The sequence below is a fragment of the Lithobates pipiens genome, unplaced genomic scaffold (assembly GCF_037356315.1).
Source record: "Lithobates pipiens isolate NorthernLeopardFrog02 unplaced genomic scaffold, aLitPip1_a1.2 Scaffold_16, whole genome shotgun sequence".
In the NCBI taxonomy this organism is placed as follows: domain Eukaryota; kingdom Metazoa; phylum Chordata; class Amphibia; order Anura; family Ranidae; genus Lithobates; species Lithobates pipiens.
In genome coordinates this window covers 54585498-54611420 of record NW_027507748.1, presented here as the reverse complement: position 1 = coordinate 54611420, position 25923 = coordinate 54585498, and the positions used below count along the sequence as shown (strand labels likewise).

Genomic DNA, 25923 nt, shown 5'->3' with positions numbered 1-25923 from the left:
TTTCATTCTTTTATTTTAAATATCATCTGTGTCCACGGGGCCAAAATACTCTACATTTTGTTGTTTCCTGTGCTTGGGAATGGATGATTCTTGCACAGTTCCAGCTGGCAGAGTTGTACTTATTTATTTTACTATCAGTAATAATTGCCTGAATTTACCACATCCAATGGATGCAATCAGCGCTTGGCTTTCAGACCCTTCTATCAAAAGTTTGTATTAAATGAAAGTTATGTTTATTGTACAAGTGCATTCCAGGATGTGTGCTTTGCATCCAGAAAGTCCAGATGTGGCTGGATCAATAAAAGTTATATTGGTAGGACATCTAAAATAATATTAGTCATTTGTCTTTTTTTCTTTCTTTGCAGAGTAGCTGATTTAACTGGTTATGAGCCTCAAGATCTCATAGAGAAAACGCTATACCACCATGTACACGGGTGTGATGTGTTCCATCTACGCTATGCCCACCACCTTTGTTAGTATCAATTTACATTACAGAGTTTTTTATTGATGTGCCCAAGCCATTTTATTTTGTTTTGGATAGTGGGGAAGTGTTAAAGTGATTGTAAAGGCTCGCTTTGTATTTATTTTTAAATAACAAACATGCTATACTTCGTTCCTCTGTGCAGTTGGTTTTGCACAGAGCAGTCTGGATCCTCTTCTTCTCGGGTCCCTCTTTGCTGCTCCTAGTCCCTCCCTCCTTTGAGTGCCCCTCAGCCAGCAGCTTGCTACAGGTTGTCACCCAAGCCAAGCCAGAGCTCCGTGTGTCCATTCAGACACAGAGTCCTGATCTGGCCCATTTCTCCCCTTATTGGCTGACTGACTTTGATTGACAGCCGTGGGAGTCAATAGCACTGCTGCTCTGTCTCAGCCAATCAGGAGGAGTGTACTGGATGGCTGAGGGGATCGTGGACATTGCTGCAGAGAGAATGAGCTCAGGTAGGTAATTGGGGGGTGCTGGGGGGGGGGGGGGCTGCTACATACAGAAGGTGTTTTTATCTTAATGCATAGAATTATATAAAAGATTAAGATAAAAAAGCTTCTGCCTTTACAACTCCATTAAGTTCCCTGTCGGATTTTTATTGCTAGTAGATTAAGCGCAGGATTTCCCATTACAGTGGATATTCCGGTCAATTCTTGAGTAGCGTAGGTGGCGTAGGTGGCTCTTGCATGAGTGTTGGCCCAATGGCGGCTCCTAATTCAAGAAAAGACTAGCTGTGCAAAGAGGAAAGCCCCAGAATTAGAATATGGGAAGTCCAACACATTTCATAAGTCCAATGACCCTTCATCAGGACATTTTTTTTGTTTGCTTCATCACTGGTCCAGTCCAAGGATAATAGGGAGGGGGGATGCTGTGTACCATACTATCCAAAACACATGGTCTCGGTTTCTCCCATGCCACAGGCCTCACCCCGTGAGCCCCTCCAAAGAGGTCCACTCACTGCCTTTATATATAGTTAGTCTAGTTGAGAAAAGTCAACAAATAAAAGGGAAAAATACCCCTAGCAAAGCAAAAATCCATACCAGACCCTTATCCGAGCATGCAAGGCAGGAAAGGGGGTGACAAGTGAGTGCCCCCCGAAATATACCAGGCCACAGGACCTCAACATGGGGGGTGGGTGTTTTGGGGCGGGGGAGGCTCTGGGGCCCTCTGGGAGCAAGGGCCTCTTCCTGACCACCCTGGGCTGTGGTTGTCGGGGTCTGTGGGCGGGGGGCTTATCAGAATCTGGAAGCCCCCTTTAACAAGGGGGCACCAATATCCTGCCGCCCCCTCTATGTGAATGGGTATCGGGTACATAGTACCCATACCTATTCACCAAGAAATTGTAAAAAAATAATAAAAGCACAGAGACAGTTTTTGACACCCTTATTAAATAATAAAAAAACAGTGTCCCCCCATATAGATCTGTCGTCAATCATGCCTCCTGCCACACCCAAAAAAAATCGCTCTCGCCAACACAAAGGCTATATGCTTAATACAGGCTCCTTTGTTCTTTTATAGGTAAGGGGCGGGGTCATCTGTCTACATCACCTGGTGGCACTGCCCTCTTCTGACATCTAGGGCCAATGGATGCTGGGTCCGTGACGTCAGAAGGGGCAGTGCCACCAGGTGACGTAGACAGGTAGCCCCACTGTACTCTATAAAAGATGTCAAACGGCCTGCAGTAGACATAGCACCTCCGTGTCAGCGAGATCGATTTTTATTTTTTATTTTTGGGTGCGGTGGGCGTTGTGGTTGTTGGATCTACATTGGGGGACACTTTTTTTTCCAGGTTTCCGATAAGCCCCCCACCCGCAGACCCTGACAACCTTCTATACAGGACAACCTTCAACCTTCCAACTACATTCTATACACGGTACAGAAGCACCACTTTAGCAGGCAGACTAAGGGGACCCCCAGGCACTATAATTAAAGGAAAAATTACATTTTTGTTGTTTCACGTAAAGTGGGAATCACACTTTACATGAAACAATAAAACCAGAAAATTCCTTTAACTATAGTGCCTGGGGATCCCCTTAGTCCGTCTGCAAAGTGGCATTTCTGTAGCATGTATAACACATGCTGCAGCAAAAATTACATTTCTAAAGAACAAAAACAAGTCAAATCACATTTAAATTGATTTGCGATTACAATTTCTGGCACCCAGTTATTTTAAAAAAAAATGGAGAGAAAGAAATGACCCCCAGTCCATACCAGACCCTTCAGGTTTGGTATGGATTTTAAGGGGAACCCCATGCCAAAATTTAACAAAAAAACGGCGTGGGGTCCCCCCAAAATCTATACCAGCAGCCCAGTAAAGGGTGGGACGAGTGAGCCCCCCCCCCCCGAACCATACCAGACCACATGCCTTCAACATGGGGGGGATGCCCCAAAGCACCTTGTCCTTATGTTGATGGGGACAAGGGCCTCTTCCCGACAACCCTGGGCTGTGGTTGTCGGGGTCTGCAGGTGGGGGGCTTATCGGAATCTGGAAGCTCCCTTTAACAAGGGGGCATCCAGATCCAGGCCCCCCTTAGTGAATGAGTATCGTGTACGGTGGCACTGCCCTCTTTTTTTTAAATAAAGGATTTGTCAAAAACTGTCGCTTTGTTTTTATTAGTTTTTGACACTCTTTTGGTGTATGGGTACTGGGGCCCCCTTGTTAAGGATCTGGATAAGGGTCTGGTATGGATTCTGGGGGGGCACCCCACACCGTTTTTTTTGTAACAGTTTGGCGTGGGGTTTTCTGTAAAATCCATACCAGGCCCTTTGGCCTGGTATGGACTGGGGGTGCCCTATGCCGTTTTTTTAAACATTTTTCTATTGCCGGCATTCTTTTCTTTACATTCATCTGTCAGTGGGGAAGCCTGCTGACAGATTATGACTCATGGCTATTAAGGATGCGAGCGGCCAGCTTCCCGGCCCACTGCTGAACAAAAAGTTGGAATTCCTTAGAAAACACATAAAATAAACACATTTTAGCGGATTTCAATGAAATTCATTACTATTTCATTCGGAAATTCGGATGTATAAACAAAAATTTGTCCAAAATTTGTATTCGGACCGAAACCAATTGCACATTTCTACCAATTAACCTACCAGCATGTCTTTGGAGTGTGGGAGGGAGCCAGAGTACCTGGAGGAAACCCACGCAGGCACAGGGAGAACATGCAGCCTCAGGCTGGTAGTGTTCAGGTTGGGATTCAAACAGACAACACTAGTGCTGCTAGGAAGAAGTGCTAACCACTTAGCCACTGTGCTCTAAAAAATGTATTTACCTATAAGAAGTGTTTTTCCACACAAAGACTTTCACCTAAGCTCTACACTGGGGGTCTCCAAACTGTGGCCCGGGGGCCAGATGTGGCTCTTTGCCTGCCTTAACCGACCCTTGGGGCACTATTCATCCCACTAATATAAGACACTATTATACCCTCTGACACCAAAAATGGGGTGCCATTTCTATAACTAACACCAACAATTGGGCACTATTCCTCTCCCTAATACCAAAGATGGGGCACTGTTTATTCCCACTGATGGCAGCAAAATATTCTATTCCCGCTGGCCAACGTTGTGCCCCCCCCCCCCCCAAAGTCCAAAGAACAGTAAACTGGTCCTTTGTTTAGAAAGTTTGGAGACCCCTGCACTAAATAATTGTATTTGATATTTGTTATTTTGGAGAGCCGGTATAAAGGAGAAATAGTGGTGGAAAAAACACTCATGGGTTCAAAGCTAAACTTTGGGGGGAAAAAACCCTTGCATTGGAGCTCCACCCCACAGGCTTCCCCCAAGTTGTACAACTGCTCCTCCAAAGTCCCTTTTCTTTGCCACTCTGCCCATTGCATTCATTGTGGTGTCAGCACAGACTGGAAGTCCTGCATTATAAATTAGAACAACAAAGGTTCAACCACAATTAGGAGCATCACAGAGAGGAGAAGAGTGTCAGCTGCCAGGGGTGCAATGTATACGATAAATATACTGTAGTTGCTTTTTCCCTTCCCATAGACAGAAGGAGCATTTGATCTTCGCAATGCTGGGGGTTCCCCGCTGCAAGGGTTTTTTTTCGCCCAGAGTGAAGTGTATGGATTTCTCATGATATTTATAAAAGTAGACATGTCATTTGCTTACGTACTTTGTGCTACAATGTGTTCCTCTTTCTCAAGTCAAAAAGTTGGGAGGCATACTTCATGAACAAATACAACTATTACATATTTCAGTCTTCCACTTAGCCTGGAAATTGTCTCTATTGACACATAGTGAAATAAATGATTCCCTTGACTTGCTTTACTTCAGTGATAATGTTATTATTTTTTTCTTCCATTTGCAGTGCTAGTGAAAGGCCAGGTCACTACAAAGTACTACAGGCTGCTCTCCAAGCATGGAGGATGGGTGTGGGTGCAGAGCTATGCCACCATTGTCCACAACAGCCGGTCCTCAAGACCTCACTGCATTGTGAGCGTCAACTATGTCCTAACGTGAGTGCAACTATGTATGTCTTTATGAATGTACCTATACCAAGGACTGTACCTCAATGACCCTTGTGGAACAGTGCAAATGGCAACAGGGATAAGGGGGTGGCAGCACATCCCCAAATTCAAGAACTATAGTCATTTATTTCTCCTGTTGTTTCCAACTTCTGCCCACCACTGGACTTAGATCAGTAAGAGATCTGTGGAGTGAATGAGGTGCAAAGTATGTTGAGGGTTGTCAGAAGACGCTTTAAAGTTGTATGCCCTGTACACACGACCGGAATTCCTCTTAAACTGTCTTGCATTCAACGGTCACACCAAATTCTGACCGTCAAGAACACGGTGATGTACAACACGTACGATGGGACAAGAAAAAGGAAGTTCAATAGCCAGTAATCAAAAGCTGACTCATACTTGCTTCCGAGCATGTGGCATTTTTGGTCTGTCGGAACAGCATACAGACAATCGGTTTTCCTGATAGGAATAAGTTCCATCGCAAATATTTAGAACCTGTTCTATTTCTAGGTCCGTCAGAATTTTCGAAAAAAAAAAAGTCCGATGAGGCATACACACGATCGGAATATACGATGAAAAGCTTCCGTCTGACTATTTCTGTTGGACATTCCGCTCGTGTGTACGCAGCATAAAAAACATACAACCATCTCTCTTTTTGCCTTCTTTGGTGGTCTACATAAGTGAAAAGTAACTATTCATAGCTGTGTACCCTAACATCAGTTTGTATGAATCACGTGAAACGTTTTTACCTTAAAACAGATGAACCACCCATACCATACAGCCATCTAGCCATGTACCAACATGTAGCCAAGTTTTACAAAATTCTAAACACACAATTTTTCCCTGTTTTTCCAACTCATTCACTATTTATTTAACAAGGCACCCGTCTCTGGCATAGCACATGGTGTTGGTAATGTTTTGAGGATTTATTTAGATCCTAGATATAGGGCACAATCATACTTAAAGCAGATCTGAACCGCCCCCCTAAGGTGACTGGTGTGCATGGGGAGACGGGGCCAGACATTTTTACCTGAAAAAAGTAAAAAAAAAATAGTCCGATACCTAAAGATGATGGAAGGAGGGGTGGAGTGGAAGGTCTGCTTTAAGTGAGCACTAACGCACAAATAATACCATGTGTTATGGCATGCATTTACATGTGTCAAGGCAGGAAATGCATTACGAATGGGCTCTCAACGCACCACAATGGATGACAAAACATACATGACCTTTTTTTTGGAAACGCAGCACATTTCAGTGCAAAGTATATGCTTTGTGGCACATTGTACAAGCCGCTGTATTGATGATCCCGCTGTACTATTGTGTCCTGCCCCCCCCCTCCACCAGAAAATTCTAGTCAGTGCTCGGGAGCCGGTTGACTGCCGGTTTTTACCAGCATGCACGTCCAACAGAAGGTGGGCGAACGGTCAGCTTCTGTTGGACCGACTGTCATACACAGGGGCCGATGTTGGATGGATTTTATTGAACCGGCCAATGTCGCCCGACATTTGGACCATGTGTACTAGGCTTAAGAGAGGATTTCTATACACTTTGGAAAAATAACTCATCAGAATTAGCAATTGGTGTAATGGTCTGCTGTCCTTTTAAATACGGTGTCTGTAGAGGAGTCCTTCTTTAACGTTCTAAAAGCAACCTAAAAAAGAAAAAAAAAAACTAAACACGTACTCAAGAGCACTGTGGTGTATCAAATAAACAGTGCAATCAATCCATAATTATAAAATCACAGACAATTACAATGTTATAGAAATGGAGTAATCAGATGACTCACCTGGAAATTACTATACTTACACTAGGGTCTAAGAGCTTAATTTAAAACATACTAACTTTCTGCAAACACTGAAGCTACCAAGATCTAGGCCAACCACACAAATACCAACAGGGAAATAAAGGTAATAAAAATCCACAGTTCATAAGTTTGTCTTGTCTGTCTTTTAATTTAATATATTTTGCTGGTTACCAGACTCAAACAATCATTGCAAGATTTGCCCTGACTGCAATATAGGGAAAAAAGCAGTGCAATTTGACAATGATAAGTGCAAAACAGTGCCATTGTCCTAAGTGCACGGTGGGTGAGAGGCACTGGATCCTGAATTTTGATTGGATAACCCATAATTGTAGATGAGTGAAATGTCTTTGGCTAGGCAGCTTGTATGCAAGCCTAGGAGAACCTTGAGTGTAGAGTAGACCATGGGATATTAGGAAGCTGAAAAGACAGTCAACTGTGTCTTCCAGGACTCCTAAAAAGATCCCTGCTGCGTGATCCAGGATTCCTAGCAGGATCCCTGCTGGGTCTTCCAGAATGCCTTCCAGGATCCCTGCTTGGATTTCCATGATTCCTAGGACATCCACTACCTCCAAGATTTCCAGAGTTACCAGTAATGACATTGGGCATGTCCTCTGACCAAAAGAATATTTAAACACCAGCCTTTAAAGTGGCTTGTGCTGTGTCTTATCGCCAGATACCTGAGAGCAAAAGCACTATATTACTTACCTGTCAGTTGCTTGTTTGTTGCTGACCCAGACTGACTTGACTACTCCACCAAGATCCCTACCTGGACCTGACTACTCCCATGTCTGTTGCCTGTCACAACCTCTGCCTGGACCTAACTACTTTCTTTCCAACGGATTTTGGCCGAAAATTGTGTTGCATACACACGGTCGCACAAAGTTGTCGGAAAATCCGATCATTCTGAAAGAGGTGACGTGAAACACATACGTCGGGACTATTAACGGGCCAGTAGCCAATAGCTTTCGTCTCTTAGTTTATTCTGAGCATGCGTGGCACTTTGTCCATCGGAATTGTCTACACATGATCAGAATTTATGCGATCGTATTTAGTTGTCGAAAAATTTTAGATCCTGCTCTCAAACTTTGTGCGTTGGAAAATCTGACGGAAAAAGTCAGATGGAGCCCACACACGGTCAGATTTTCCAACCACATGATCCAATCGCACATTTTCGGTCGCACCGTGTGTATGGGGCAAAATACATTTTAGGGCATCCATCAAATGGCCCCTCTTCATCAAGGATTCAGGAATTTGTTTAAATACTGTGTTGCTGGATTCAGTACAAACAAGATCCAATATTAGGATTAACCGATTTTTTTTGCTCAGTTCTTGCAGCTGGGTTGGATGAACCCCAGATGCCCTTTGGTGTCCCTGGACTGTGTTGGATTGTCCTTTTCAATCTACTTGAGGAAATAAAATATTTTCTGGTCTTTACATTTAATATGGCTTTCTTTATCTTCTTAATATCCTATTTTTCCAGTCACATGGGGTCATCATGTTTTCCAATTACATCATCAGATGCCTCTGCATAGGCCCTTTCTACGTGGCACTACTAATGATAATCACTAATGATTCTTCAATGTGTAGGTTTATATGCTGTACAAAATGAGGCAAGGCTACTGCATTAAACTGACTGATAATTTAGAGCCAATCGGAGGTTCAGCATACAAGCCTATGGGAATGGAAAACCCATTTGGAGCAAATCAGGAGGTCAGCTGTATGTCAAATTCACCTGTCAATGGATTGTAAATGATCTCAGAGGTGTCTGACATGAGGAGCCAATCAGGTATAGAGTGCAAACCGATGTAATCAGCACAACCCCAAAGCCTGCTGACACAGACCATTAGGCCAGCCATACACTATGCGAATGAACCAGGCAAAATTTGCTTAGCTGGTGACCCTGTCTGCCAACTCCTCCAGGACATCCCTTGATTAAAAATCAACGGAACCACATGTTGGCCGAAGAGTGCTGGCATACAGTCAAATGAAGTCACTGTTCAGGTATTTTGGCAGCTGGTGGCGTTGGCTGTTAGATTACAATAGCTGCAGTGGGAGATTCCTCCATCCACTATATACAGCTGGATGGAAGAACTATTTTTGTTCACCCTACAGGCTGCATGCAAACATCTACATGTGTATAGTCAGCTTTACATTCCCAGTTTCTCCTGGTGACCATTGTTATTGGCACAAAAAGCAAAGGAATAGAGGAACAGAGGGGAAATCTTGTGCTGACAAGTAAAACGGGCTCACTCTGGGGAGATTTCTACTCATTTTCTGTTTTGTCTCTAGGATAGGAAGTAAAAAAAAATCGACCAAAGTTTTTATACAACATGCGTCACTGTGAAGAAATAAGGCCCCTTTCACGTGAAAGTTCGTTCAGGTCTGCCTGTCAGTTTTTCAGGCGGCCCTTATCAAACAGTCCATTCACCCCTATGGACCAGCAGGTCTAAATGGTCTTGGATCAGAGGGCAGGTAGGTGTAAATAGAAAGTCCATTTCACACTCCGCTTCCGATAGAGCAGAGCAGGCTTTGTCTGGTCTGCTCTGCATTAATTGAGTGGATACGTACCTGTCATCTGCCCGCTCTGCACTGATCAGCAGGGGATCAGTGGGCAGCTTCTCTGCTGATCAAAATGGAGCTGCCCCGTGTTAAAGGGGCCTTAAGGAAGTAAAATTGACCCCTGCTGACTGGGGTACAGGTAGCAACTTACTAGCTTTTATTGGAAGTTCACATGACCTTCCTCCCATTTCCGCACCACATCTGGCACTACACATTGGGGAACTTCCTGCACCAACACCAAGCTGATATAGAAGCAGGGCCCATTTTTTTGAAGACCCCCCACCCATCTTGGTGAATGTACCAAAATCTGACAAATTTGTATCGGTATAACAGGTCGTCTGTATGCTTTTGGCCTGCTTGATTTGAAAATAATATGCCTATTGTACCTGTCAGGGAGATGGAATGTATTTCTAAAACAAAGAAAATTACTAAAACCAAACTGTGTTGCATAAGTGAATCAAGCAAACTGTTAGATTTTCTGTTATTTAATCTTTCAGAAAAGGAAAAAAAAACTTTGAATTAAATGATAAGGGCATTCTTGTGATAAAATATAAATTAACTATGATGTGGATGGTTATAACTTGGTAATAATGGGTTATTACCAGCATCCTGTAGTTCCAAAATGATAATTTCCATACTTTCCTGGAACATCAGTGGCTGGCTGGTGGACTTCAGTTCCACCATTGTACAAAAATGTTGAATTTTTTTGATGACACTTGGTAAACATTATTCATTTTTTCTCTAACACAGAGATATAGAGTACAAGGAACTGCAGCTCTCTCTGGAGCAAATGACTGTTGCCAAAGCGCCGTTTCCATGCCGGAATTCAGTTGCTACCTCGCAGGAGGCAAGGAAGCCAGCCAAGCTGAAAGCTGCAAAAGTCAAACCAAAACAGCCAAGATCAAACCCCTACCCACAGGTACAGACTGTCAATAGACTTGCCTAAATCACTGGGGGTTTAGAAGCACAATTGGATGGTTCATTAGCTGTTGAAATGGTTCATTTGGCATGGATGATCAGCTACTGAACAACTTGTTGGTTTTTCTGGCAGCTTTGGTGCAAACAAAAGTTTTATAGGTTTTTATGCCCTCTGCAAAAATGTTTTTGTTGCACAGAGTTTTTTAGAAAGGAAACTTATAAACCTTAAAAATGTAATTGAATAATCCCCCCCAAAAAAAAAATTGAACGTAATTATGTATTTAGCCAAATGATCAGTATTTTTTTTTTAACTTTCTTTTAGGTTTATTTTCAAATACTTCACTTTGAAATTAAATATCCGCAAAACATAGCAATGTTATATACTACATCTGGATGTTCACAATGCAAACTTGTAAAATAAGGAAACACTAATATTATTGCCGGTAAACAATGCCGTTGCAAATAAGTCGTTAGGGTATCTGTTATATCTTTTTTTTTTATATATATCTTAATATATATTTTGTTGGTAAGCTTTAAAGCATACAGTCCAAAGATGAGTAGTGGTGGAGTACACATGGTCAAATTTGCTTCCACAGAGTCCATCACAGCTATTGACAGTATATGATACTAAAGTGATGCCAGAATAACAAGGGGAACAGAAAAGCATACAAGAAGGGGAGGGGGCCCATCACTCTACCTTGCCAGAGACTCCAGTGCTCAGGCGAAGGGGTGAGGGGGTGTAAGATGGTAGTATCAATGGGAGGCTGATACATAAAGATGAGCTGAGGTGCACTGGACAGGGTATTAGGCTTATACTTCCCTGCCCCTTTCCACCCCCCTACATGACGAGGGGAAAAAGTGTGGGAACTCCCACCCAAGATCCACTCCCCCACCAAAAAAAAAATGATATGCTCATACGCACAAACATCGTATTGTGTGTATGAACCTTAACTGTTAGTACATAAAAAAAAAAAACAATCCTCACTAAACAAATACGGTAATTCTCTGAATAATCAGCATTCATTCAATTGTGCTTCCATGCAAATGTGAACATCATGTTCTGATCTTTATTGGGGAATGTTATTTTGTATATAGAGTGTTTATGTGGTGAGTTTACACTTTTCATTGAACAGAGTTTGGATAACACAGGGTTAAACGGAAAGGTCATAAATGAACTGCACATTATCTGGACAGAATGCTTGGGGAGATAGTGATGTGTTCCTGCTTAGGAGATGTATGTTAGCTTGGGGGGCTGCAAACTCTGCAGGGCTCCAACACACACTCGCTGCTATTCCAACCTTTCACATATTTCAACATAAACTTCCCTCCTGGCATTAAACTTTGCCAGGTATTGTGCTCAGCTTACCACCCCAAACTGATGTTCCTCCCTCAGCTCACCTCTCTCCCTGCATGTCCTGTGAGCAGAATAGCTGTGCTCCTCCTCTGGGTTCTCTCATCATATGGCACTGAAGATAGAGGAGGGGGGGATTCAGCGGGACACACAGAGCAAGTATGCAGGAGACTGGGGGGAGGGGGGAGATGAGGAGACAGAAAATCAGGAGGGGTGTGGAGGAGCGCATCACGAGAGGTCTGACTAAATACAATCTCTTAGCAGCAGGGACCTGATCTACCTGTCAGCTAGCTGTGATTGACAGGTAGATCGAAGCGGAAGCTGTCATGGGGCCCCCTACTGGCAATGCCTGAATGGTCAGGTGTGCGGCACTTACTATTGCTAGCTGTGTCGGCAGCTGCTGGTGTAGCACCTGCCACACAGCTCGCATACTTCAAAGTCTTGCAGGACACGGCTGCTAATGGGAACTGAGTTCCTGTTGTGGAGAAAGTACAGGAACTCTGTTCCTATGCGTTCACGCAGCACTTGAGCCTGGCAGACAACCTTCACAGATCTGCTGTCATCGTGGAGTAAATAGGGTGTCGCCTAGTTTTGGGAATCGTAATCTACAAAAATAGTCAGTTGAAAGTTCGTTTTTGGCACGTCTCTGGTATAAAGTCCTTCTGATTCACAGAAATGAAAAAAAAAAAACTGCAACCAATGAAGGCAAGACCAGAAATAAAGATCTAAATACTTGATGCAGGATAGTTACTAAATATACTGAAACCAATGGATTAGCATGACAAGAGCTAGCAATTGTTTTTTTTCCTATTTCCGAGAGCTTCGTGTCATAGCATAGCCCAAAAAACAATACTTCAGCTAATCAGGAAAGAAGGGACAATGTCATTGTAGCCAGGCAAACTTACAGCACTGTGCTTGATCCTGATACTTGTCCTGATCTTGCTCTGTAGCCCTGTAACACTGACTTTTGTAAATACATTTGATTTGTACACAGAGTTTCACAGCTGCTATCTAGGGATTTCTAGAAGGCTGTAATGAGGGATGGAGCCATAAAGCGCTGGCAACAGCCTTTATGCACATGTGCTGCACATTGAGATAGCTAGAGGAATGGCATGGGTCACTTTAAGTTTCTGTACACAAGTATTTATTACTAGAATTTGTTCATTGCTTGTAACTCTGTTTTACATTATACAGGCTCCCTCTATTTTCAGTTATAATTTAGAATTTTTGGGATACTTTTGGGTTTCTTAGCTGTCAGACTATATTTAGAAACTACCTTGTATTTGCTGCGCTCAGAGACAGATTAAATTACAGGCCCAGTTAGTATGGGTTGCTTCGCGAGCTGAATTACAGGCAGCATTTCCTGGTCACTGGCTGCTAACCTTACAGCCCACCATAAATTACCAATAGGGGAAAAGTCCCAGACATTCAATATGAGCAGTTTTATAGAGCGTAGAACATAACTTGCTTGTATTTAATGAGATATGAGGCATTTTATTGCTGTATTATTTACTTGTCACAATATACTAAAAGCTTAGAACTGTTTAGAGAACATTCTATGATTTGGTGACTTGGTTATGGGTTTGGATTTTATCACTTTTTATCTATGTTCTTATAGCATTGTGCTTGTTTTTACACTTTTGCTTTTGACACTTGATTTCAGAGTGCATTCTTGTTGTATCCATTGCACTTAAAGTAGAAATATAGACAAAGATTTTTTTTTCCATTTCGGAAAGAGTAAGGGAGGGTTTTAACCCCTATCAGATTTTTTATTTTTTTTTGGCATCTGTGTCCTATTGGTGAGATTTACCTTCACATCCTGACCTATAGCCAAAACAGGAAGTGAGAAGAAATCCCCAAAAGTGAAGGGAATTCCTTGGGGCCCTTCAGTTCACCAGAACTAGTGTCCATTGGAAGATTTTGCCCCTATTACTTTTCTCAGAACAATCCAAAATGTGAAATTTTCTTTTACTTTCACTTACAATGATAATGGTAAACAGGACAAATGGAGAGGGTGAAGCTCCCTAGTGGGGACACAGACATCAATAAAAATCGAATAGGTATTCTAATCCATCTCCACTCTATCCAAAACTGGAAAAAAAAGCCTTTAGTAATACTTTCTGTCTGCAAAGTCGAACATTTATCAGGTTTTTATTGCTGTGCCCTGCTGCAGAGATTTCTCTTCCTGCCTCAGAAACACCACAGGAAGTAATGGAAAGCCACCCAAAATTGACTGGGTTTTCCATTATGCATAATATGGTTCCAAGTTTTCCCAAAGTTTTTTACCTTCATGCATTCTATGCATGAAGGTAAAAAAAACCTTCTCTGAGATATGCACGAGTGCCTCGGCTCTCTGGGGACTCTGCCTCCTCATTGGCTGCTGTCAATCACAGCCACTGAAGTGAGAAAGGAAACGGCCACAGCTCTGTATGTGAATGCACACAGAGCCGCAGCTTGGAAGTGAACCTGCTTGGGTGCCCCCATTGCAAGCTACTTGCTCTGGAGGCAGGAGGGAGGGGCCAGGACCCCCGACAAGGGACCCCAGAAGAGGAGGATCAGGGCTGCTCTATGCAAAGCCACTGAGCAAAGCAGGTAAATATGACGTGTTTTTTATTAAACTAATAATATCACTTTAAAGTAGATGTAAACCCTCTCCTATACCGAGTGAAGTGAACAGCCTCAGATGATACCAGAGATGATACAAATCCTCCTACATACATTCTACTTGTATATTTGCTGTCTTTCCCTTTCTACACTTTAGAAAGTGCAGATCATGATAGAAATCTTCTTTCCTCTTCCAGAATTGGTTGGGGAGTCTGGGCTTACACTGTGCGAGAGCTGATTGGTGGAAAGGCACACACCTACCCCCCTACCCCCCTCCACATAGGCAGAGAAACGAAGGAATACACAGAGCCGTACTCTGAATAGATCAGCTCTCTGTTAATCTCTCTCTAAGCCCCCTCCCCAACAGAAATTTCTAGCTGTTGTTATCTCATGTGTCAGAGAACTTCTCAGAAATGACTCATGCTCATAAGAGAGGACCGGAGCAGCAGAAAGACATGGCACTTGGAGCTTTGGAGAGTGATAAGTAAACACTAAATTTAATGAATGGGGTTTACAACCACTTTAAAGTAACACTAAACTCCAGTTTTTAGACAGATTTCTTAGTGCACTGGACATTGGATCACTGTTGATTATTCCTCTTCTACAGATTAAACATCATTCATCTGTGAAGGTACTCATTTGTCCACGGCTTGGTATAGTCAGTAGTAGTCACATTCAATTGGACTGGTTCTATAATGCTGAAGACATTTCGCTGCTCATCCTTTTAATACCAAAGGGCTTTGATGAGTTGTGAAGCATCTTCAGCATTATAGAATAAACTCTGCAAGGGGAATATTTTAGCAAGACACGTTATGATGTCCACATGTAGACAAACTAGACAAAAATGTAGAAAACCTGTATACAAGTAATTTTGGGGAGCAGATTAATATTTCATAATCTTAGATTTTAATAAGATAAGAATGATGGCTTTAGGAAGTTTAACCATTGTATAGCCGAAATCCAGGCAAACTGCTAAATACGCAAATACAATAAATGCGTTCCTGGGACCCTAAGGAGAAGTATGGCCAAGGGAGATTTGGTCATACTTCTCCTTTAAGTAGTAGCACCTTCCTTTCCTTCATATGTGATTGGTCAGTGAAGGAGCAGCAAAAGTCTATAGAGTTCATCCCTCTGTTCTCTTGTTTGTGTGTGTTTTTTTGTCAACACATTTGCATGTAGCCTCTCTAATTGGCCTCAGTGGTGGCCCTCCCTCTCTCTGAATGTTGTTGGACAGAATATTACAGGAGAATTATGCCAGTCCAAATTTAGGTCCTTACACTAGTTGCAATTCTCATTATTTTACTAAATATAGTTTAATAAACTTCATTCTTGGCGTTTGTTAAAGGAGAAGTACAGCCAAAGCTCATTGGCTGTACTTCTCCTGTGGATCACAGGAGTGCAGTTTGTTCTGCACTCTTGTGACCCATTTTCAGCAAACAGCAGGTCGACGCCTGCTGTCGGCTGACATCACAGAGCCGGTCCAGGCTGGGGAAAGATCGCGACCATATGATCGGGATCCGCTCAGATGCCTGCAAGCCACTGAGAGCCTGGGCCAACCGCTCCTCCCCAGGGGTGTGTGCAGAACAGAGAGCCAGTGACTGACAGGCACCAGCAGTATGCTCATGGAGCACTGAGAACTGAGCAATCAGCAGGGTTTGATTGCTTAGTTCTCAGCCTTAGAGCTGGCAGGGGACAGATGCAGCATCAGTCCGAGATAAGTATGATTTCTAAAAAAATAAATAATAAACTTCTCTTTTAATATGTGTCTGAAGTTATACAAAAAAAACCTATGAGCAGAATTTGACAGTACTACATTGGGGACAAGAAAGATATAATTTTTAATAATAACAATGTTTAAAACAAATTGGACCAAGTGGCCCCAAAATCTGCCTGAAGTTCCCACTTTAATGGAACCACATGTTACAAAATTATATTTTGATTCTGAGAAACAAATCTGTGGCTGGCTTTCACAACTCCAAAGGACTCTGTACATTAGTTCTGAACTCATCTTTAAATAAAAAAATGACTATGTGGATTTTTCATGTATTATGTATTATATTAGTCCAAATGCAGTAGGAGGAGTGAGCCTCAAAAACTCCAGGAGGGAAATTTCCCCTCGAGCTACTATTTGATCAATACATTGTCTTTCTTCCAGCAGCAGTACAGTTCCTTCCATGGAGATAAGCTGGACATTGCACAGTTTGGAAACTGGAAAGGAGGTCCAACAACAAATGCTGCCACTAACCAAGAACCAAGCAACCATGCGGAAAACAGTGAACTTTTATACCCTGCCCCCTACAGCATACCATTCCCTTACCACTACGGACACTTTCCAATGGACTCCCACATGTTGAGTGGCAAAAAACAAGTGATGCCTTCTAGGTTTGGACAGAGCCAAGGGTCGCCATGTGAGGTGGCGCGATTTTTCTTTGGCGCAATACAAACAGGGGGAGAGTGTCACTGGCATTACTCCAACCCCATGGTGCCAAATTCACCACCAAAAATTGTTCATGATCAGCCTGCAAGTCAGACGTGTCACAACCTCCCTCAAAATTATGATGGTAAGTTATTTTCTACATGCACATTCCAGATATCTGCTGTGAATTACTAAGTACAATAAATACCATGTGTGTTCATTGATAAGGTCAACACTTTATTTCTAATGATTGATGGAACTCTTATAAGTAAGGGTTAGGGCTAGACAAAAGGTATTGCCTATATTTTCACTTTCGTATACTATTCATGGCTAACACAGTGAAACAATTTACATTTAAAGAGCATAAAAAATTGTGAATGGCAAAGTGAGCCTTATTTTGCAGCGCCATTAATGGCTGTGGACCGCTGGAACTGTCATTGAATGGCTCAGTTTACAGAAACAGTGCAGAGCCCATCCGAGAAGCTACACTATATTACCAAAAATATTGGCACGCCTGCCCTTACATGCACGTGAACTTTAATGGCATCCCAGTCTTAGTCCGTAGGGTTCAATATTGAGTTGGCCCACCCTTTGCAGCTATAACAGCTGCAAGCAGTTTACAAGGTTTAGGAACGTGTCTATGGGAATGTTTGACAATTCTTCCAGAAGCGCATTTGTGAGGTCAGGCACTGATGTGGACTAGAAGGTCTCCGCTCGAATCCTAAAGGTCTATCGCATTGACCTCAGGACTCATCAAGTTCCTCCACCCCAACCTACTCATATCTTTATGGACCTTGCTTTATGAACTTGTGTGCAGTCATGTTAGAACAGGAAGGGGCAGCCATCCTCAAACTGTTCCCACAAAGTTGGGAGCATGAAATTTTCCAAAATGTCTTGGTATGCTGACACCTTAAGAGTTCCCTTCACTGGAACTAAGGGGCCAAGCCCAGCCCCTGAAAAACAACCCCACACCATAATCCCTCCTTCACCAAATGAGCCAAAGGTCCATAAAAACATGGGTGAGCGAGTATGGGGTGGAGGAACTTGAGCAGAGACAGTGAGCCAGGCCTTCTAGTCCAGCATCAGTGCCTGACCTCACAAATGTGATGCAGCATCCACCTAGGTAAGTATGGATAAAAAAAAACATACTTCACTTATAAATGTTTGCTTTTGGGTATATCACTGCTATAATGCATTCATGCAGCACAAACTGGTTTCAGATTTTGATTTCCATGATAAAGGGTTGATTTGGTGGGGAGCAGACAGGTTTAGAGTGGGATCTTGGTGTGGAGCGTAGGGAGGTTGTCAGGGGTAGGGGTAGGTGCAGATAACAAAGAGACCCCACATTTCCACCCCTGCAAACACCCACCACTTTATTCTCATTGTCAATCCACTCTGCACGTCAAATAATATCTACATGTTAATCTTTCATGTAATTGTTCCACATCAACAAATTTGCAGAATTGTTGTTGTACCGATTACTCACTGTCATATTTCAGTGGTAGAAACTGTCAGATTCCTGGACACGATTCATTACCCAGCAAAGCAGTGGTTTTGTGACTCGTAGGTTAATATTTGATCAGTGTTACCTCTCAGCTTCCTCCAAACACAGCAGATAAAGCATCCTCCAGCTAATTTTATAAATGGAAAACTGCTGGGCATCCATCAAGCTCTCACGGCGCTGTGACTTGACCAAACACTCCATGATGTAATTATTGATGTGGAGTGTAAATCAGAGAGTGAGTAATGTAATGTAAAGCAGACCTGCATGATGATGGGGTTATCACAGATTGCTGTATCATGACAGCCTAGAAAACTGCTACAGTGTAAAACTTAAACAAACAGACAAGTGCCGAATGTAATGTTCCAATTAGTCCTGGATTTGCAAGAAGGTCCCCTAGGCCCCTGCTGAGTGTGGCAAAGATTTAGGGGGAACATCAGGCTGTTCTTTGTTTTGGATTTAAACATGCTTTAAAAAATATAAGAACATAAAGGTAATATATTTTGCAGATATCTGCCTCTAAAGGTGGTGGCTGTATTTGTTTCTTTTTAAGACCCCTTTCAGCAGGGAAATCTGTCTGCATGCGCTGATCCCCACTTAGCAGGCAGATGGCTTGTCTGTGTCCTCTCTGCATAAGCAGAGCGGACACAGATCCAGCGCGCTGTCCTCTATGGGCAGTCAAATATAAATGGACCACCTGTACGTTTACATCTGATCCAATAGACGGATAGGGAACGGATCCCTATCTGTCTGTTTTTAGCAGATAGGATCGGATGTCAGCGGGTGTCAATGGACACATGTCTTTTGACACCTGTCGCTCCATAGAGGGCAATGTATGGTCTTATTGGGTCCACCAAAAAAATTGATAGGCTGAGGCTGACCCGGTTGGTCCTCCAATCCCTTTACCAAGTAAACACCCTACCACCACAATGGATTGGACTCTTACCAGAGAGCCTGGAGCCTTTGTTACGAAGGGTCAAACAGGCTTAATGTATATGTCCCAATAGGGGTCATCAGCAGGGGATGTACAAAGGAACCACATCAGGAACAGCTCCAGAGCATCCAGGGGACTCCACCCAAACTAGGAATGTGTAGTCAGATCCAAATAAAACAAAAAATGCTGGATAGTGTAAAAACTCTTAGCCCTTGTACACACGGTCGGAGATTCCGACAGAATGTGTCCTATCGGACCGTTTTGTCAGATATTCCAACTGTGTGTGGTCTCCATCGGACTGTTTCTTTCGGAATATCCGACGGACCAACTTTTCCAACTTGTCGGTAAAATTTTCCGACAAAATGCTCCGATCGGACATACTCCGATCATGTGTAGCCTACTCCGACGGACAAAGTGCCATGCATGCTCAGATCAAATTCCTAGACCAAAGCTATTGGCTACTAGCCTGAACGTAGTCCCGTCGCAACGAAATAACGTCATCACCTTATGTACAATCGGATTTTCCGACAACTTAGTCCGACCGTGTGTATGCAACATCACTTGCGGACCTCTTCCGGAATTAATCCGTCGGAATTACTCCGACGGATTTGGTTGTTGGAATCTCCGACCGTGTGTACAAGGGCTTAAGGGTTGCATTTAATATAAAGTATTGCACTTACACATATCCATAGTAAAAACAGCATTACATGGTAAAAAAAATGAACATCCAAACATATAAAATGTGAGATAACAGGAACATACAGCTCAGCCTGACAGGATTCATTGACAAAAGGCCTTGATGGCCCAGAAAAAGTAATTTTGTTGATGAAACCGTTCGGGCTGAGCTGAATGTTCCTGTTATTGTGCATTTTACACATTTGGATGTTCTGTGGCGGCCCCCTTCCTTTTTTACCATGCAATGCTGTTTTTACTATGTTTTTACTATGGATACGTGTAAGTGCAATACTTTTTATTAAATGCAACCCTTAAAAGGTTTTACACTATCCATCGTTTTATGTTTTATTTGGATCTGGCTACACGATCGTTGTTTGGGTGGAGTCTCCTGGATGCTCTGGAGCTGTTCCTGACATGGTTCCTTTGTACATCCCCTACTGGTGACCTCTACCGGGACATATTCATCAAGCCTGTTTAAAGCTTCGTAATAAACGGTCCAAGCTCTCTGGTAAGAGTCCAACCTATTGTGGCGGTGGCGTGTTCACTTGGTGAAGGGATTGTATAACCTTATCCACAGTTGAATAATGGAGTTTGCCATTTGACCATATAGTTCATGTGAGAGATTGATTTTTCTGGACTGTTTATTTATTTATAATTTTGTTTTCAGTATTTTTAATATCAATCACTAAAGTGCAACACACCTTTATTTTGTTTATTTTTTTTTGTGGTAATATCTCACATTTGTAAAGCTGCTTTTTTTCGCACTAAATTGTTTTTCACATACGCAGTATTATTTTTGTATTTATTGACCCGGTTTGATCCGTCTGTGTGAAAGGGTCCTTTTTTGCCTTATTTTCACCTGTTTTGTAATAGGGAGTGCAACTACTCTTTAATCCATTCCTGTTTGGACATTGGTATAGTGACCTCAACAGCATACAATTGACACTGGGCTCCTAGGGTGTCTAGAAAAGCCTTCTTGGAGGCATGCCCATCCTGGCATAGCCAATACCTGCTGACAGTCCTCTGTACATTTACCCCAACAACCCCCACTCTACCCCCTTTGAACATACAGTGGTGTGAAAAAGTGTTTGCCCCCTTCCTCATTTCCTGTTCCTTTGCATGTTTGTCACACTTAAGTGTTTCGGAACATCAAACCAATTTAAACAATAGTCAAGGACAACACAAGTAAACACAAAATGCAATTTGTAAATGAAGGTGTTTATTATTAAAGGTGAAAAAAAATCCAAACCATCATGGCCCTGTGTGAAAAAGTGATTGCCCCCTAAACCTAATAACTGGTTGGGCCACCCTTAGCAGCAACAACTGCAACCAAGCGTTTGCGATAACGTGCAATGAGGCTTTTACAGCGTCCTGGAGGAATTTTGGCCCACTCATCTTTGCAGAATTGTCCTAATTCAGTTACATTAGAGGGTTTTCGAGCATGGACGGCCTTTTTAAGGTCATACCACAACATCTCAATAGGATTCAGGTCAGGACTTTGGCTAGGCCACTCCAAAGTCTTCATTTTGTTTTTCTTCAGCCATTCGGTGGTGGACTTGCTGGTGTGTTTAGGATCATTGTCCTGCTGCAGAACCCAAGTTCGTTTCAGCTTGAGTACACGAACAGATGGTCGGACATTCTCCTTCAGGATCTCTTGGTAGACAGCAGAATTCATAGTTCCTTTTATCACGGCAAGTCTTCCAGGTCCTGAAGCAGCAAAACAGCCCCAGACCATCACACTACCACCACCATATTTTACTGTTGGTATAATGTTCTTTTTATGAAATGCAGTGTTCCTTCTACGCCAGATATACTTGGACACACACCTTCCAAAGAGTTCCACTTTTGTCTCATCGGTCCACAGAATGTTGTCCCAAAAGTCTTGGGGATCATCAAGATGTGTTGTGGAGAAATTGAGACGAGCTTTGATGTTCTTTTTGCTCAGCAGTGGTTTTCTCCTTGGAACTCTGCCATGCAGGCCATTTTTGCCCAGTCTTTTCCTGATGGTGGAGGCATGAACGCTGACCTTAACTGAGGCAAGTGAGGCCTGCAGTTCCTTGGACGTTGTTGTGGGGTCTTTTGTGACCTCTTGGATGAGTCGTCGCTGCGCTCTTGGGGTAATTTTGGGCGGCCGGCCACTCCTGGGAAGGTTCACCACTGTTCCATGTCTTCGCCATTTGTGGATAATGACTCTCACTGTGGTTCGCTGGATTCCCAAAGCTTTGGAAATGGCTTTATAACCCTTTCCAGACTGATAGATCTCAATTACTTTCTTTCTCAATTGTTCCTGAATTTCTTTGGGTCTCGGCATGATGTGTAGCTTTTAAGGATCTTCTGGTGGACCTTACTGTGTCAAGCAGCTCCTATTTAAGTGATGCCTTGATTGTGAACAGGTGTGGCAATAATCAGGCCTGGGTGTGGCTAGAGAAATTGAACTCAGGTGTGGACAACCACAGTTATAGTATGTTTTAACAAGGGGGGCAATCACTTTTTCACACAGGGCCATGATGGTTTGGATTTTTTTTCACCTTTAATAATAAACACCTTCATTTACAAATTGCATTTTGTGTTTACTTGTGTTGTCCTTGACTATTGTTTAAATTGGTTTGATGTTCCGAAACACTTAAGTGTGACAAACATGCAAAGGAACAGGAAATGAGGAAGGGGGCAAACACTTTTTCACACCACTGTATGTTTTGTTTGCTTTTATAGAGGTTAGAAGTAAGAGGGGACCATTAGAAGACTAATAAAAGCTATCCCTTTAAGGTGGCGGTACAAAGCTTGTGTTGGAAACACTTCAGCTTAGTGTAAAGATGTGTGGAATGAGAAGGGGGGACCCTTTACCTACAGGAGGGGTGTCCCAGAGTCAAGCAACCCATGACAGGGGGATGTGAATAGACCCAAAAATGCATTAAACCCTTAAACTACTCCAGGTTTCCCCCTGAGGCAAAGCTAAAAGAATAAGTCCCAACCGACTACATGTTGATCCAGCCTGGTCCACCAGCAGAGAAAAGTAGGAAAGACTCTCTCAGTGATAAACTCTTTCTGGGCTTCCCACCAACACCTTATATTTGCCATAAGTTTCCATGGTGCTCCTCTACTGGCAGGAGCAGGCTGTTATTTAACCCCAAAGCCTACTAAGCCTCCCCTGGCTCATGGCTATGGGGATATCTAATGGCCTAAGTGCAAGTTACAATGGGCCGGCCTCCTATGCACTCTATCCTAGATATCTTTTGATCCTGCCAGTAATATACCTCCTGTATTATGTTGCCAAAGCTCACTCACTATCCATGGAAGAGGAAAGCTGTCACACTAAAACAGGAATGCAGAATATCTCTCCTTAGTTCTGCAACATATGGGGAGATGTTCTGTAGCACAAAGAATACCCAAGAACAATGAAAACTCGGAACAGTAAGCACCTGCAGTGGGCACACTGAGTTACCAGCTCCCAAGATTTCTATCAGGATCAATAGGTATCTTTTACACTTTTCAAACAGATATAGTAAAATGCCTTTGATAGTATAGTTAACAGATCAAAAGGGAGAATATAAGACAAGCTCCTTGTCAGGGTTTACATTCACTTCACAATTTATTTCTTTTTTGATAAAGCATATTCCGTTAACCTAACTAATAAAATGTGTTTGTCTAAACCCTAGCAACAACCAAGCGGTACAGCTCTGGAGAAAGCTCATCCGATGGATTCACAGGCTGTTCTTCATCCTCATCCTCGAGAGCCAACCTCCGTTATAAAGATGAACTCTATTGCTCCACAAATATGAAGACCAGCAAGCTGGAGAACAGAGGCGGCACCACCACCTATCACACAGTGAAGGAGGAAAACAAGTTGGAATTTAGTAGGTACCAGCAAGAAAAAACGATCGTCAGCGAAAAGCACTTTTCAAACTCCTTGAACAATTCTCTGCTGCCAAAATCCGAATGCCTTCACGCAAAGACAGTAGGACAATTGGGCCACCTGCTCCCTAGGCCGGTGGTCTATGAGCAGACAAGAAGGGTCTGTATGAAGGAGCCTAGATATGGGCCTGTCGGTCTGCATCAGACCGGCTATCATGAACTGGAAAATGACAGAACAACGCAAAAATATCCCCACCACAACTCTGAACACGAGCACTTCAAATCCCATAGCCAAGTCCCTTACGTACCTCTTAATTACCACCATGTGTTATCCAAACATGGAACTTGTCAGGCTTCATCGTGCACAGAGCCTGAACACGGCACAGAAAACTATGGCTATTCCTCAGAGGAAATTAACTCGTTTATTTACAAAAACCAAAGTCCTTCGTCCATGTCTTCTCCAGAAACCCACCGTGAAACTGCACTTCCCCACTATATTGGGACTTCTGTCATTATAACCAATGGAAGGTGACAGCGGTCCCTAAGGGTTTTTTTTTTTTTCTATTCGTTAATTGGAACGGGAAAAAATATGGAAAAACAATCTAACTGGAATTATTTACTCGGAAGCATGAGTGAGACCAGTGACCAATCCTTACTAAGCGTAGCCGAAGGTCGTCAAAGGACAGACGTGCATGTTTTCTTGCCAAGCCATGTGTAATAGAACCTGAAAGGTCAGGAATACACAACTAGCCTGAGAGCGGCATTGTTACAGATTAATCTCTGGTGTAGGCCATGCCATTTAAGAAGTCATGTGCCAGATCATAGTTTCCCCTACTCCACTGCTGGATGAATAGAAAGGCCAGATTCTTAGAGGTACACCTTCATACTTCATTACATAGAGGAAAAGTTTCCTCTCTCTCCTCAAACAACCCATATTATTTAATCCCCTATTACCCCAGAGAAAATTTCATTTTCAAAGAGTAAATCCAGACGAATGTGAAAAGCTAAAATAAGGCTACCCACAGACATAATATAACAGACTTAAAGGAGAAGTAGTGTATTTTACGCTATTACAATAACATCAGCCTGGAGGTAACTTTGAACATGACTCACATTTTTGCCCCTTGCTCTTCCTGAAATTTTCCATTTCTGTATTTCTATGGAAAGGCAGAATTAGCAGTGAAGTTATATATTATATTTTAGTATGTATGACTCAACAGCACTCTGGAGCCATCCCAGAGGCCTGCTTACATCCTCATAATGCAGAAGAGCATGAACCCACCTGCATAATGCGGTACCAGCTGGCAACCATGTAACCTATCAGGCCTGTGCATGGCCAAATATAAGGCCTATTCAAATATATATTTTGAAAACATCTGCAAATTCAATTGAGTTTTAAGAGGGCTCTGAGCTGTGCTAGCAGATAATAAATGTATAGGTATACCCTGACAGCTAATGCGGCCTGATTTCTAATAAAGCTATTATTTTCCTGGGAACCCTGAGATAAGATTATAATTTCAGCTTCAAATACATAAATAAAAAAGAAAGCATTTACTTGTTTGCAAAAATATATATATCTTATACACTATATTGTCAAAAGTATTGTGACGCCTGCCTTTACACGCACATTAACTTTAATGGCATCCCAGTCCTAGTCCATAGGTTCAATATTGCGGTGGCCCACCCTTTGCAGCTATAAAAGTTTCAACTGTTCTGGGAAGGCTGTCTACAAGGTTTAAGTCCTTGTACACACGGTTGGACATTCCGACGGAAAATGTCCGATCGGACCGTGTTGTCGGATAATCCGACCATGTGTGGGCTCCATCGGACGGTTTCCGTCGGAAATATCCGACCGACAAAGTTTTAGAGCTGGGCTATACAATTTTCCGACAACATGATCCGATCGGACAAAGTCCGATCTGATCATGTTGTCGGAAAATTTTATAGCCCAGCTCTAAAACTTTGTCGGTCGGATATTCAGATATTTGTAGAGAATTCCGATCGGACAAAGTGCCACGCATGCTCAGATAATATTCCTAGACCAAAGCTATTGGCTACTAGCCTGAACGTAGTCCCATCGTAACAAATTAACGTCATAATGTTACGAGCGATCGGATTTTCCGACAACTTTGTCCGACCATGTGTATGCAACACCAGTTTCGGACAAAATCCGACGGATTTTGTTGTCGGAATGTCTGACCGTGTGTACAAGGGCTAAGAGTGTGTCTATGGGAATGTTTGACCATTCTTCCAGAAGTGCATTTGTGAGGTCAGGCACTGATGTTGAATGAGAAAGCCTGGCTTGAAGTATCCACTCCAATTCATCCCAAAGGTGTTCTTCCCGGGTTGA

General features: G+C 42.8%; 1 protein-coding gene across 2 annotated transcripts in view; it reads left to right on the top strand.

Annotated features, from left to right (window-relative positions):
* SIM2 (SIM bHLH transcription factor 2) overlaps positions 1 to 25191 on the top strand; it is a 208165-nt gene extending 182974 nt beyond the window's left edge. Inside the window, exons 7-11 of one of the 2 annotated variants that reach the window (XM_077479919.1) lie at positions 366 to 472; positions 4803 to 4950; positions 10073 to 10241; positions 16354 to 16756; positions 23378 to 25191. In XM_077479919.1, the coding sequence (XP_077336045.1) occupies positions 366 to 472; positions 4803 to 4950; positions 10073 to 10241; positions 16354 to 16756; positions 23378 to 24105 (1555 nt within the window). In that variant the 3' untranslated portion in view covers positions 24106 to 25191. Of the gene's footprint in view, positions 1 to 365; positions 473 to 4802; positions 4951 to 10072; positions 10242 to 16350; positions 16757 to 23377 lie in introns of both variants that reach the window. The other variant, XM_077479918.1, reaches the window with a different exon arrangement.
* The last annotated feature ends 732 nt before the right edge of the window (positions 25192 to 25923 follow it).